This window comes from Phyllopteryx taeniolatus, chromosome 14, assembly GCF_024500385.1.
Source record: "Phyllopteryx taeniolatus isolate TA_2022b chromosome 14, UOR_Ptae_1.2, whole genome shotgun sequence".
NCBI lineage: Eukaryota > Metazoa > Chordata > Actinopteri > Syngnathiformes > Syngnathidae > Phyllopteryx > Phyllopteryx taeniolatus.
Window position 1 is genome coordinate 13,086,236 of NC_084515.1, and position 15,055 is coordinate 13,101,290.

The 15,055-nt window shown below is 41.3% G+C and overlaps 1 protein-coding gene across 4 annotated transcripts; it reads right to left on the minus strand.

Annotated features, from left to right (window-relative positions):
• Positions 1–2,891: 2,891 nt before the first annotated feature.
• LOC133489549 (uncharacterized) lies at positions 2,892–13,872 on the minus strand. 4 transcript variants are annotated; one of them, XM_061798756.1, is made up of 3 exons: positions 12,278–13,872; positions 10,685–11,321; positions 2,892–5,964 (listed from the first exon to the last, which is right to left on the minus strand). In XM_061798756.1, exons 1-2 carry the CDS (start codon positions 13,253–13,255, stop codon positions 10,800–10,802), a joined length of 1,500 nt encoding a protein of 499 aa, XP_061654740.1. In that variant the 5' UTR covers positions 13,256–13,872; the 3' UTR covers positions 2,892–5,964; positions 10,685–10,799. The 4 variants fall into 4 exon arrangements, with proteins under 4 accessions (XP_061654740.1, XP_061654739.1, XP_061654741.1 ...); XM_061798755.1 differs by having other exon boundaries at positions 2,892–5,967; XM_061798757.1 differs by lacking the exon at positions 2,892–5,964 and adding an exon at positions 9,999–10,321.
• Positions 13,873–15,055: the final 1,183 nt, after the last annotated feature.

Genomic DNA, 15,055 nt, shown 5'->3' on the forward strand with positions numbered 1-15,055 from the left:
GACCGTTTCCAGGAGGTGTTTGGAGACGTTCCTAAGGCCAAGTTTTGGTATTCGGCGTAGGGGTCATATTTCTACAAAAAGCCAGGGCCAGGTGAGAACTGACAGGGACGGAGGAAAGCATCTCGACTGTCCCGTTTAGGCACGGAGTAGAGAAATTCCTCGCCATTTCTGTCATCCGCTTGAGATTAAGAGCAACGTCAGAGCAGACGTGCTGGAACGCTTCTTCTTGAGCGGGGACCTGCGATGAAATGTTTCCCTTTCGACCTGGGTGGTATGATGACTTGGGTGGTATTTGCAGAGGGATGCCTCTGAGGATTTGCTGTTTCTTTTCATTGTTGATTCGTTGCACTGTGTCTGGAAGTCCCATCTTTGTCTTCCTGCAAACCATCTGTTTGATGCACTCTGGATCACCCACAGGAAGAAGGCCTGGTGGGAAAGCTTACATTTTGTGAGGTTAACTGTACAGAGATACGGCGCTGTGTTACTTTAAATTCTGTCATGTGGCTATAGAAAGGTTGACACAGCAATAGTCAGTGGTGGGAATTAACAAAGTACTTTGTTACTGTACTTAAGTAGATTTTTCAGATATCTGTACCGTGAAGCCCCGTTTATCAACCCAGCTGCACTCGGTGAAAATCCATGATATAGAGAGACCATATAAAAAGGTTTACCCCTCCCGCACATTTAAGTTTATCAAAATACACTTTGTAAACAAATTGGAAAAATATTTGAACTCACAGAAGAAGAAAAAAAAATCACAAGAATAAAATTGATAGAAAAGACTGTACATGTTGTAGCACCTGTGTACATGTATGCATGTGACTTTAAAAGGCGGGGCCTGGTGAGGTGACGAGTGATATCAGCGAGTCAGCATGTGAGTGTCTGGGCGTGAGCTGTGGCCAACAGCAGCTCCTACGGGAGCGTGCTCATTATGTTTATGTGTTTTACTCATCTCCTGGTGCTCAAGAAAAGGCTGAAAAGTGCATTGGCGACTGTGGCTCTCCATTTCCACATCCAAGAGCATTGCAGAAAGTAAGTATTCTGTATAAAACCATCAAAAACAATTACTAAAAGAGGGAAAACAATTTTTTTTTTTTAAACCTTCGTGACTTTTTACTTTTGTACTTATGTAAATTTCAGGGTATGCACTTTTTTTACGTTCATACTTCGAGTTTTACCACAGTATTCTTTTTTTTTTTTTTTTTTAACACAAGTATCCATGCTTCGACTTAAGTACAAGATGTGAGTGTGTTTTGCGAACACTGGCAATAAGCAGCTACAATATTAGGCAAACTGAGTACTGCGTCCTTGAGAGTCTTGTGAAACTGCATCCTCTGGTCGACAAAAGCGAGGAGACTATGGCGAGTGTTGATCTTGGTTCACCATCTGAAATTCCAGAGCAACTGCGGTATTTACAAAATGCCAAAAATGCATTCTTCCTTCCATCGTGATTTAAAAGCCTTGACGACTACCGCGCCAGGGTTGTAAACCACTGGTGGCAGACTCAGGCTGTGAGCCTCTGAAGGTTAGGTAGGCCGTTTCAAAGAGGTACAAGGAAATCATTTGAAACAAAGATGGAAGCTAAAGCATACATAGCACAAGAGCAAATTAGTTTTAAAAAGCAACAGTGTACCTGCAAAGTTGGCTAACTCTCAAGTTACCATTACAATCACCCAAAATCTAAAAAAATAAATTAAAAAAAACAACAGGCCTCCATACAAACGTAACCAGCAGCTATCCTTGTTAGCGTAGCCAGTTACAGGCTAATATTGTTAGCATATTGGGCCAACAACAGCAGTAGCCTACATTGCTTACATTGGAGGAAACAATTGGAAGTGCCTGTTGATTTTGGACAGATTCATTTAACTATGCAGTTAACACACACATCGTTTTATTAAATATCAAGCTAACAGCATCACAGCATTATTCATTCTTTACAGCGAATGCAAGTAAGTACATCGCTTACCTTGGAGACAACAAAGGTGTGCCTGTTTACTTTTGTCAGATACACATGACAATGTCGATGACACATGACTATATGCAGATGGTGCATAGCTTTATCCATTAACGAGTTAACAACCGCAGAGCACTAATTTACTGTTGTAGTATATTGCTGGAGGAGGCAATTTTTTGCCCGTTTATTTTTGACAGATACAAAATAAATATACAATCAACCACATTGCTAATAAGGCTAAGAACAGGCTACAGGTAGTATAACTTATAAGTCAATTGCTCACCTTGGATAAGACAACAGAATGCTGCATAATGTTTGACGGATTCACATGACAATACCGCTGAGCGCATAGCGAGTGAGTGGAACCATCTGCCGCCATACAGCACTCGTATCGCAAGTTTGGGTTCGCAAATGAAAGCAAAATCTCACTCGGTCGACAGCTCGTATCTCGAAAAAAATCACAAGTTAGGACACTCGTATCTCAAGGCACCACTGAACTTTTATTCTGGCCTACACCGATTGGCCAGTCTGCATTTTGGGTGGGTTTTAGCAAAAGGCTAATTGGGAACATGTTTTAAAAATACCCACATACGGTATATTATCGGCTTACCCTGACAGACTCGCTATCAGTGAATCAAACACTTGGCCCAGAGATTACTGTATTTGTTGTCGGGCCAAGACGTTGAGCTGTGATAGCAGCAGGAGCTCGTGAGAGCAGCCGGGTGAAATTCTCAGACAAGATTTAAACAAACACACATGTAGACACTGGCCAAACCCTGGCCAAGCTGGCTTGGGCTTGAAGAAGAAGAAGAAGAAGAAGAAGACCCGAGACAACCAGAGATCACACAGTGCCACCTTCTGATCAACAAGAGGTTCCCTTTCTCCCACCTTTTGGGGGAATTCATCTCCCATAAATCACTTGACAAAGACACTGAAATGCTAGAGTCACTTCTTTTTATTTCAAAGTTAGAATGTGGGACATTCAGCGCTGCATTGTCTCTTTCGCCGGTAAATTGAGATGTCAAAATGATTTATTGGAGGAACAGACACACACAGAAGAACTCACGCTGACTGCCCTTCCATCTTATCTAGAACACAGTCAAAACACTACAAAAAAATCCATTGTTTTTAAAAATAGCTTTAACGATACACATCTACATTCACTCTAGCTGCCTCTGTTTGCCGATAACCAATAAATTAATCATGCCATAAAAGATAACTTTGTTTATATCCTATGTACAAGTCATTTCACTTTATCATTTAAAGCAGTTCTTCTCAAAGTGTGGTATGGAAACTCCCTCTAGTGGTAAGTGAAAGAATCACTGCCTAAGTAAAGTTCAGTTGTATTTAACTTTAAGTTCAATACTTTTGCCTGTAATCTTGAAGAACTTTTTATTTTTAAAGATGTATTTAGGTAAATAATATAACGTTTGTGTGCGATACATTTTTTATTTAAGTACAGTTTTTTATATATATATTTAAGTGCAGCATTAATCTTCAAATAATGTTAATGTTGGTCATGGTGCTGGCAGTTGGAGAGCTATGAATTTTTTAGGTGTAAAAAAATTGCGAACCAATGAAGTGCTTGACTGCCCCCTTGTGGTTGTGCATTTATTCATGCTGCCTATAAATTAGCCCAGTTGGTATGTTCAAGTGCTACGTTGCCAATTTTTGAAATTGGCTTAAAGTACTTAAATAGATGTAAATCTGCATATAGACACAGGTGGAAGCATTATGGGTCACAGACTCTAAAAAGTTGAGTATAATTAAAAGATGCAAGCAGCGATGAACTGGCCCTTGTACCTCCTTTGTCAAGACGGAAGCTTGAAAAAAAAAAAAATCTAACTTTGACTCATTTAAGGTATTGAACCATGTTTTGGGGTATACCGTTACACCACACACACCAGCAAATTCCACAGCTTGGACTTCAACGTATCGGTAGCTTACGCACAGGACAGCGAGCCAGGAAAAAACGTGAAAAGGCCTCTTAGATAGGCAGTCTCAAAGGGGCAAATGTTTGAGTAAAAACCTGAGTGGGTGCGGTGAACCACAAGTGCAAGCTAGCAAGGACGAGCTAACATCGAAGAGGCCAGGAAAACGATCGTCGATGGCCGACGAACGGATGAATCACTGGAGATCCAGTGTGCCTGTACTTCACCGAAGTCATTTTTCTTTTTTTCTGGTTAAATAGTACAGGGGTTCCCAAAATTTTCCAGGTCCAGGGAGCAATTTTTCCAAGGACCTCCTCATCATCCTAACTTCAATTAATTAAAAATAACTACGATGTGTACCTCTAAATACTATAGGAATTATTTCTTTTGAACGGTTCTACCTAAAAAAATTAATGACCTAATAAAAAGGAACTTAAAGGGTACGTTTCCAGTTTGTTTATAAGAATCCACCATGCCTGAGGAAAATGACATATCAGAGACAGAAGGCGTGACCGACAAGGTGTCAATCATCGCTGTGCACTAGAGGGCACACCCCCGGAGCCTTGCGCTGACCTGTTAGCTTAGGCTTCAGGAGCTGTGCTCAAACTATTTTGGAATAACCACATCTGGAAATGTTTAAAAATAATAATAATGAATGTTCATCCCTCGTTTGCTAACAAGTGGGCAAACGATTAGCAAATATAAGCAAAGGGACCTCAGGCGGCGAGCGGTCCCCTTTTAAATTTTTAATTGATTGTACATTCCAAAAAATAAAACTTCAAACCAATAAAATTTAGTGCTATAGTAACACTCAATTACAAATAAGTCATGCTACCAATGTAACAGCTATGGTTAACGTTGGCTTGTTTACAGCGTTAATGCTAGCTCAGTATTGCAAGCGCTGATATTTGATTAAATCTGGACGGTGTTCTCTGTGCCACTTTATCACAACTACGCACTTTAATAATCGTATGCCATTATGAATTAGTTGAGTGAGGCTACAATCAAATCTTGGTAGCGGTTTTAAAACTGCAAACTCCCCGTTTAACCGAACTCTATTTACTTACATTTATTATTTATCGATATAACAACAGTGAACCAAGAGGAACTAGTTTACAAATGCAGAGTGTTGCAGTCAGTGTTGCCAACACAGCATTTTGGTTGCCATATTTATCGACTTTTCCGAAAACCCTAGCGACTATTTTTCCAAAAAGTGATGAATGATTTGAATTCCCGATAAGAAACAAGCAACATGAGCAGAATTTTTTTCACATTATTTTCCATATGACAAGAAAGTAGCTGGGTGGAAGGCAATCACTGAGTCAATCGGGCTGACCACTTCCCAAAGTCATGGTGCCCAATTACGCTGTACGTTGAAAACGTTTGACCCAGGCTCTGTGCTTGCGAGCACAAATATTTTGCTGTGGTCGCCTTGCCTCACCTGTACAATTCGTCATGAGAAAAGAGCGTGAGAGAGCGCTGGATACACTAATGATGTCAGATTTATGTGATACCTCACAATCATATCAGAGCTTTTAATTGGCTCAAAGCTAAATTAGGGAAGATTAATTGATTCAGTATGTTTGTTTTATTGGTGCACCCGTCACCATGTGTAGATTTGAACTTTTGTTTTTAATAATATGACATTATAATTTATTCCAAATCAGTTTGCTGAACCCCAAGTTACGTCTCATGGACCACTCCTGATCTCAGTCCAGGAAACACATCTTTGTGATCGCCAACGGACAACTGGATAACTGCTCCCGTATTTCATCAGTCATTTTTTTCTGATTTCTGGTTAAGCAGTTGATCTGTCCATGGCCCGCCTCTCACACTGTACGGAAAATGAATGGTTTAATTTCTTCCCAGCCAGATGTGCCGTGGCGTGTTTTTGCCACCAAATCTGGCCGTGGGAGCGTATCCTGCCGGGAATCAGCTCATATCCTCGTAGTGCTTGTTTGGTTGTACTTTATCCGTCAACTTCTTTGGGAGCTCCACCACTGGAATCATACAGCTTCCACGGGGTGAGTTTTCTGCTCAGAAATATCCCCGCCCGGAGGCCACACTCCACAGCTACTCCTGCTGGAAAGACATCCCCACAAGAGAAGGAGAAATGAGTAACGTTGGTCACCTTGTTGAGTTCACATCGAACCACATATACTTGTACAAGCTGTACTTCTTCTCAAGGATTTTTCTTGTTAAATAACATTGGCAGGCTACCAAAAAGCAGAGTGTTCATCTCTTCCTGTGCTGAAAAACAGGCTTTTTTTTCCCGGGTGTCCTTCTGAGTCATGTTCCCTTCACTTGCTGTTGTTTTTTGAATTTTAATAAATCGAATTAGCAAGTGTTAGTCTGTGGGAGCGTCTGCTGTTAGACCTTCACACCTGCACGTAGAAAGAAAAATGATGCCTTGACAAGAAGAAATGAAATATCATGGATTGGTTGCATCAGGATCAAGATAAAACAGAGAGGCCGGAAGTGCTTTGAGCACGATTTGTGGCGCTGCTGCAGCCTCTTCAACTAAAATCAATGAAATAAACTTGCAGAAATCTATGTGATGCAGAAAAGGAGCAAAACTGAAGCGTGCCTACCAGTACCAAAGAGGCTGACACTAGTGATGTTCGTTACCACCCATTTGCTTTCCATTAAGTATGGGCAATACTGCTCCCATACTGATACTTGGTGCAAATACGCTTCATGTGTCTGGTAAATCTACAATAAAGTACTGCATTTCAAAACATAGCATTATAAAAAAATACAAGACATCAGGGTAATTTTTTTATTAGATTTCTTTTTTTTTTAACAATTAGACAATGGCTGTTTCAAAATACTTGTTGACTCAAATGAAAATGACCAGTAAATATTGAATAAATACATGACACAATAATTGCACAAGTTTGTCAATACCTATATTCTAAAATATGAATGTTTTTCTTTCACTGAATTCATTCAGGGAAATACATTTGATTGAAATAATTCTAAAATGTTAATTTTGGGGGCCTGTAATCCATAAACTGAAATCCTCCTTGTTTGTGGCGGCTCTTTCTTTGGAATTAGTGATGCAAAAAAAGCCACAAAAAGATAATCAGGTGTGCTGTGGGAAATTATAAATTATTAGTTATAATTGCTATCTATGCCAGTGACATATAGTGACAGGCAGTATATCAACTCTGTGACCAATTTAACAGGGCCAGATTTTCGAATGGCAAATATGTACCTTGATTTAATAAATCTTACGAAACGCTGTGCTAAACTGAGGAGATTTGAACACAAATGAATGAAATTTTGTAGCGGTTAATTTTCCCTATAACATTTTGCTCAAATTCAGAATTTATTCGGGCTTGTTCAACATGGGAGGTTCGATTTTAATCGGATTGTGTAAATAATAATATATGTATGACTGAGTAACATGACACCCAATCTGTTGTGCCAGCCATTTAACATTGGACGCACTCCTGGTGACTAATCCTTGGTATTTGGAGCTGTAAAATGTCAACAGCATCACTTGAATCAGAAGAGGTTGCTCAAACGGAAGGGGACAAATTACAATCATTTTTTTATTTGCTTATATATAAATAGTTGGGTGTCTGGAGTTCCTGCCCACCGATCAAGTGTGAAATTACACATTACATCGAACCGCCTCCACACAGAGTTTCTCCACCAATGGTCGGATATGGTTAGATTAGCCTGTTGACTTCCATCCATCCATTTTCTATGCCAGTTATCCATAAGAGTTGCAGATGAGCCGAAGCCTGTCCCAGCTAATTTTGGGCGAGAGGCGGGGTACAGATTTGATTTTACATGATCCTATGAGAATAAGGTCATGATTTTTCAAGTAAAAAGTTGTAATTTTAACAAAAATAAAGATGTATTTTGAAAAAATAAAGTCAGAATCTAAAACCTTTTATTCTTGAAGACACTTTTAGTCGGACAAAATAGGACTATATATTCTTTCGAAAAATATGCCTTTTGTTCTTGAAAAAAATAGGACTTTACTCCCGGAAAAACAAACCTTTTTTTTTTTTTTTTTTTTTAATATAAAACAAAAGTCGAACTTTATTCATATGCAGGCATGTGAGATTTACTGTCGCTCAGATTCATGTAACAATAGGTCACAATCATATCAGAGCTTTTAATTGGTCCAAAAGCAGTTAAAGCAGCTACTTAGGAAAGCAATAATTTGGAGATTTTGGGGGGGAACTTACCCTCAATTATTCGCAGAAAATTCACTTATTCACTGCTTTTGTGCTCTTTTTGAACACCCTAATATGCCATATTATGGCACTGACTCCTGTCTAATTGCAAAGCTGTGCTTTGGCGCCATCTTGTGGCCTTTAGGTGCCATGTTGAAGTGAGAGGAGGCGCTTCAATTAGCCCTGTCGAATAGTTAAGTATTGCTTTGACACCATCTTGTGGCATCTATAACCAATTATAAACCTTTTTGGGAGCAGGGTGTCAATTACTCAGTTACTTTTTGCTATTCGTGGCTGTTATATCTGCTTTAAAAAACAAATTCAACTCTTATCAAAGTGAATAAACTCGATGGAGCTAAACGCGCTCATGTCCCTCACTGCGGTGGAGGAGGCGCAATGGGGTTTGCATGGAAGCCGCAAATATACTGAGCGCTCGCCTTACTCCGTATGGCAGGTGGCCAGGGGGTTTTATGATTAAAACCAGACTGTGCTTGCCCAAAAAGAAAAATACACTGCAGTTGCACATAGTCTGCACAAGAGGGAAGTACAGGGAGTGGGCCGCAACATCTGCAAAGGTGGTCTTTTTTTAAATTTTTTATTTGGGAACATTTAACGGTCTAAGGAGGGAGGCTTTCTTGTGACGCAATGGGTAATCACCGTGGAGAAGAAAAGCCGGCGACGGGTTAATTATGGCAATTATGAGTCTGAGCTGTGATCATCCTGTAAATATGATGACGCCGCCGTTGCATCACGTGACTGCAGGCAATAGGCCGCGGGGGTCTCTTTGTGCCAAAATGTGCATCTGAGCTGCCGCCAACTCTCAGTTCAAGCATGACTAATGCACACTGCAAAAAAAAAAAAAAAAAAAAGTCTGCGTTTCAAGATTTTATCTGCCTTTGTGTCCTCTGATTTTAATGCTGAATGGACAAAAACATAAAATGTAATTACCTACCGGGCTTGAAAATCTCAAGAAAGCGGACACATGGTAGTAACGGCATCTACTTTTGGACAGATGTGGCAACATTTCTAACATAGTCTCAGGTAGAAGTACAGATACTTATGTAAAAAAAAATATATATACTCTGTATTGATTCAACTAATTAAGTAGAATGCAAAAAAAGTTTAAAAAAAAACGTCTTTACTGTCATTTACATAAAACACTTCCCTCTGATATTTGCAATTCGCTACTTGCAAATTCACCTCTTTGCAGATTTTTCTTTTGAACTCATCCTTTGTTATTCGCTGAAAAACAACTTTTTTGTTTACTGTTTTTGTGCTCAGGCGAAAGCAGTGTCTAATATAAAAGTATTGCCTTGGCACAATCTTCTTGCATGTATAGGCAATTGTAAACCTCTTTAGGGTGCATCAGTTACTCACAGATTTGCGCCATTCATGTTTTCATAACATAATTTCTCTGCACACAAAATAGCTTCCCTCTTTTATGATCGTGCATAGCTCATACTGAGAAGAGAAAAAAGGTAGATAGCACTAGCTCAGGCTATTAAAACGGTGTGTTCCCATAGCTTTGCTATTGTTGTGTACTAACTCAAAATTTCACACTGGCTAATGAGAACTGAAAAATTACACCGTACCCGTTTTTTTTTTTTCAAATTAGCTACATTATTTTCTCCTCATTCTTCAAGAAACCAATTCTCTTAAACAGAGCCATACAGTAGAATATCCTGCGTCATCGACGTTGATGCTCCCTAGTTCACATTCCTCCATATCACTGCTGTCATAGTTTTTCCCGCAAGTCCCCACGATCAATCAAAATCTCACTCGTGGTTGACTTTACCACTCTCTACGTCATTTTTACATCATGTCATCATCTGTGGCGGTTGGAAAGAAGTAAGTAAATAAACTTATTTGACCAAGAAAGGAGTAGAAAGTACAAAGGGAGTGAAAGTCAAAAGTCTCAAGTAAGGGACAGATACCTGAGAAATCTACTCAAGTACTGTAATTAAGTATTTTTATTTTGTTGGTTTCAACCACTGCTTTTGGATCTTTTAAACAAGACAGCCTTTACAGTGTGGACTGGGAAGTCATGTGACAACAACAATTGCAGACATACTGCCCTCCCTGCCGCCCACACACAGACGGTACACGTACACACACACACACACACACACACACATCAAAAACACATAAACCCTTTTCAGTCACAGGAAAGAGAGCCGCAATTCAGTTCCCGACTATGACTAAGCTGCTTGTAAACATGGTCGACGTCATTGGCAGCATCAACACTGTAAAGCAGAAGTGGAAGAAGCAATGACCAAAAGTTACAATCTAAATTCAAATATTTTGTTCCATTAAATTGTATTCATTTATTCCCAACAGGCTATTCTCCTAGTAGTGTTTCGTAGCCTCTCTCTGTATGATGTGTTTTATTTTTGGGTCTATTTCGACACAAACACTTCCATATGATGTTCGTGTCACAGATTGCTTTTTTGTATAGTATTGAATTGTTTCTATAATTGTGTCGTGTTGGTAGTAGTAGAGATGGATTAAGTTAGTTGGTTAAGTCCCCACTGAAGGCCCAGGTACCAAATGCACAACCACCCCTGCTGTAAAGAGTATGAAAGAGTTCTTGTTGTGTGTGAACTTACCATGAGTTTTTCTCCTGCTTGGTCGTACGCTGACCTCCACTTGCTGCCGCAGGGTATCATGTTTCAAGCCCCCCATGGCACTAGGGCAGGCCGCCACCGCCACCTCTCCCCTTCTTCACACCATGCTGTTGTTCTGGCGGCCCCTCCAGGCGTACTCGGCGGTCCTCGCTGCTTTGCTAGATGCGTGCGAGTCTTTGCCGCATCGCCCGTTCTGCGGATACCGCGGAGGCTTTTGAGTCCTCGAGTGCATCGTTGTGCTGTTCCAGACGACAATTTCAGGGTTTAGGTTCTGCGAACGGAACTCCAGGTTGTCCGCTTTGTAATCATGGTCCGGCAGAGGCGGATGCCCATTTACGTGTTTGTGGTCCTTTGTGTGACCAGGCGGAGTGAAGCAGCGGGTTTTGACCACGGATGCCATGTGAACAGGGGATGGAGAGTTTGTTCTCAGGATGATGCACTCCTCGTCGGAGCGCCTCGACCACTCGATCGGGGCGGGCTTGCGACTGGATGGGGGCGACACTGCAAGTTCCCCTCGATGAGCAGCTGCGTGAACGTTGCTTGACGACCCACAAGCAACGCTTTGAGGCTCCTCGCCGAGGCCCATATTGGCTGTGAGATGATCAATCTGCTCGATGACCTAATGGAAACAAATGGATTGTCTCATAGAAATGCACTGATGCTCTAAATCTCCTAGAACCTTAGTATAAGAAAAAAACTCTTTATAGCGGCTGTTTTTGGAACACACCCCTCAGACATTTGGATAATCCTTTTCTGTTCCAGCATGACTCTGGTCCATCAATTGACTGCTAACCTCACAGATGATTTTCTGGGTGAATGGACAAAAAAAATCCCCACACCCATGTAATTCTATTACGAGAAGACTGTGGCCAGGTAAATTCTACAATGTTTCGCTGCTAAAGCACAATTATATATATATATATATATATATATACTGTAGATATGTAAATTATTCATTGTGAGAACACTTTGAGATCTGCGCTGGTTTCCAAAGGATCTTAAATATAAGACTGTACAGAATAGTCACAAATACGACCATAGACAACGCTAGCAAATAAAGACAAAAGAAAACAAAGGGGCAGCAACAGAAAGACAAGAAAAAAAGCAACAACAACAAAAGTTACAAATCAAAAGGCAAAGCAAGGGTTACATCAAGCAATGTAAAGTAATAATGTTAATGTTAGTCTCACTGGATCAGTTGCAAACAGGCAGAATTATGGACAGACAATTATATTAGAAGTTGTAAGGGTGTTGTTGAAGTTTTGACTGACAAGTACGGTGATTTCCAAAATAAGAAGACAGAGAGCATGTTTAAATAAAGAAAATGAGGATATTGATCGGATATTTAGTGTCAGGCTCCCCAGGAACATTCCAAAAAAGTTCAGTGAAAATTCTTCTAAATCGCAGTGTCACACACACTGATGTGGTCCCATGATCACGCAGAGAGAAAAAAAAAAAAAAACTGGCAGTGAACTGTGCTACGGGTGATCTCGTAACCACCTGACTTGGTATTCATGGACTTTAATGTCATAATGTCTTGAATAATATTGATTGAAAAGTTGGGACAAAACCTACCTCTTTCATCTCCACGTGAACTTGCTTCAAACCCCCCAACACGTCCTCCAGATCTGTCACCACTTGTCGAATCTGATCCCTCACCGAATCCTGCCCCCTTGGTTGCTTCCCCAATTCCGAACCTTGGGACTGGTGCTGGTTGGAGACTGGCGCTTCCGTACTGATGACGACTGGGCTTCGGATGCAAATCCCCTTCGGTTTTTCTCGGTTCAAGTGCTTTTGTGGGACTTCAGTTGGGAAGAAACCTTTGTGAGGGTGTCCATTACAATCTGATCCACCAGAGTCATAATGGGTATCTCTTCTCTTTGAGGGTCCAGCCTTTGGTGCGCAGTGCCCGTTAACCATGGGAAAGGGATGATCCAAATGGCCATTTTGTGGGGTGCAAGCAGAACCATCCTCCCCTTTGTCCACAAATGCATCATAGAACATAGTCCGGCTATATCCATACGCTTGACCGTTGACCCGCAGATGAGGGAGTGGATGTGGTATCTGGAAGTGAAAGGGATTTGCCCTGGTGTGGTTGTATGTGGTCACACAGTCACACTGCTCCCTGAAAGACGGGCAATGTCTCGCGCCAGGCTCCGGCGAGTGGCTCCACTGGGCAGGGTTCAACTCCCATGGGGGACTGAGTCGGGCCAAGTCACTTGACTGGCTGAGAGGGCCCGGAAACACAGGCCGTCTCTGAGGGTTGTAATGACTGCCTCTGGATACCCTCCCCCCTGCGTCCTTAACCCAAAGAGGCTGGGTGTCTCTGGGGCCATCCAGATGTGGGTGGTCTGGCTGTTTGCAGGACGCTGCTTGGTATCTTGGTACACCATGGCGGGCGCAGCGCTGGCAGGGGCACAGACCAGCGGTGCCGTTGGGCTGGAGAAATCGCTGGTGTCCCGTTGCTTGCGAGCCTTCTGTATACATGTCCAAAGAGGCTCGCGTGGAAAACGGTTCTGAAAAACCTCCAATGGCTCCGTAAAGTCCCGTCATTCACTCATTCTGTTTTCCTCATCCAGTACCTCCAGAAGAGAAAACTTGTCCCCCTAAACACCACCTCTTCTCCCTCCACCCAAGACGTCTCCCTCCCCTTCCTTCCTGTCTGTTGTTTCCCCCACTTCTCCTCTCCAGCTCTTTTCTTCCCCTCTCTCTTTTCTTTCTCCCAACTTTTTCCTTCTTCCTCTCTCCTGAACGGTGCCCCTCTCCTCCTCCTCCTCCTCCTCCTCCCTCCCTCTCTTGTCTGTCTTTCTACCGCTCACGCTTCCCTGTTCTGTCTAATTTGCTGCCTCAGGAGTCTCTCTCTGTTTCTCTCTCTCTCGCTCTCTCTCTGTATTCCGGCTTCTTCCCCTCCCCTCCACTCTCCTCCACCTCCTTCTTTCTTTCTCCACCTCTTACTCAGTCTTCATCCGCTCACATATAGTTGTCGTACCTGGATTTTTGAAGCCCCTCTTTCGTCTCCTCATGAAATCCTGAAGTCCTGCGGTAACGGGCTCCATATGGCTTTGGACCTCTCGGAGAAAGACAGCCAGGTCTGGAGCCCAGCTCATTAGCCCAACTGAAGCCCTGCAACGCACGGCGCAATTAAAACACTGCCCGAGATTCCTTGGCCAGAGACGGCGCAAGAGAGGAGGGGATTGTAGGGAAGGGGGTGGGAGGAGAGAAGCAAAAAAAAAAAAAAAAAAATGGGGGTAGGTGGGGTTTCCAACAACGCCGGCATGGAAGTGGGCAGCACTCTGATTCAAGGAGACATTGACACTGCCTGGAACATTCCGCACCACACGCTTGCGCGCTACCTACATCGGACTGTTTTTTTTTAATCCTTTTCAATCCATCTTTATCGGCACGTTTGCACCTTATGTGTGGGGAAAGAGATCCTTACACCCATTTTCCATTCAGTTCTATAGACAAGAAATTCAATTGAACTGAGGTGGCAAAGTACTCACACACTTGCATTGTACTTAAGTACAGATACTTCAACAAAATGTAAAAAAAAAATACTTACGTACAAAAGTAAAAAGTGAAATTAATTTTTATTCTCACTGTATTTACAAGGCTTCAATAACTTGGTACAACGAAAACAACAAAGAACTTCTCCGCACACAAACTAGTTTCCCTCTTTTATTAATTTCCATAGTGCTCTCACTGAGAAGAAGAAAAAAAATCACTGGAGACACTATAAAAATAACGTGTTCCCATGGCTTTGCTAATGTTGTAAACTGATTAAAATAAAAAAGATAAAGAAGCTAATTATATCGAGTGAAATCAAAATGCGAGGCAAAATGTAATCACTTCCCAATGTTGAAAAAGCAACAAACCTTTTTTTTTTTTTTTTTAAGAATTTCAAGCACCCACTGACATCCTATTAAAATATTAGTTTCAAAAACTGCTATTCAAAAGTCAGACGTGTGAAACATTGACGCACAGCACAGCATTAATTAAATAAATAGAGCATTTCCCAAATTTTCAAGCTACTCATGATTATTTTGAGGTTAAGTTCTATTAAAAATTAAAGCACTTCTTCAACCTTGGAAATTCAACTTTCCAGCATTTTTAGCACCAATTTCCACCCTAAATACTTCATTTTCAAACACCTCTCAAACTTTAAAGAGGCAACTAAAAAGTTAATAATTAAAAAAAAAAAATTTAAAAAAAAAAAGTCAAACACCTGTACAAACCCTGTTTATAATTGTTCATGATCACTTCTTAATTATTGAAAACGCACCATTTTCAAGCAGACCCTGTTACAAGAACTATTATCCAAAATTCAAGCACATCTCAAACGGGAATGAGCAC

Excerpts from the sequence above, each read along its gene's own strand:
- LOC133489549 (XM_061798756.1), bottom strand. The coding sequence starts at position 13,255 with ATGACGGGACTTTACGGAGCCATTGGAGGTTTTTCAGAACCGTTTTCC. Across the intron at positions 11,322-12,277 it reads TTCACGTGGAGATGAAAGAG|GTCATCGAGCAGATTGATCA; the intron begins GTAGGTTTTGTC and ends TGTTTCCATTAG.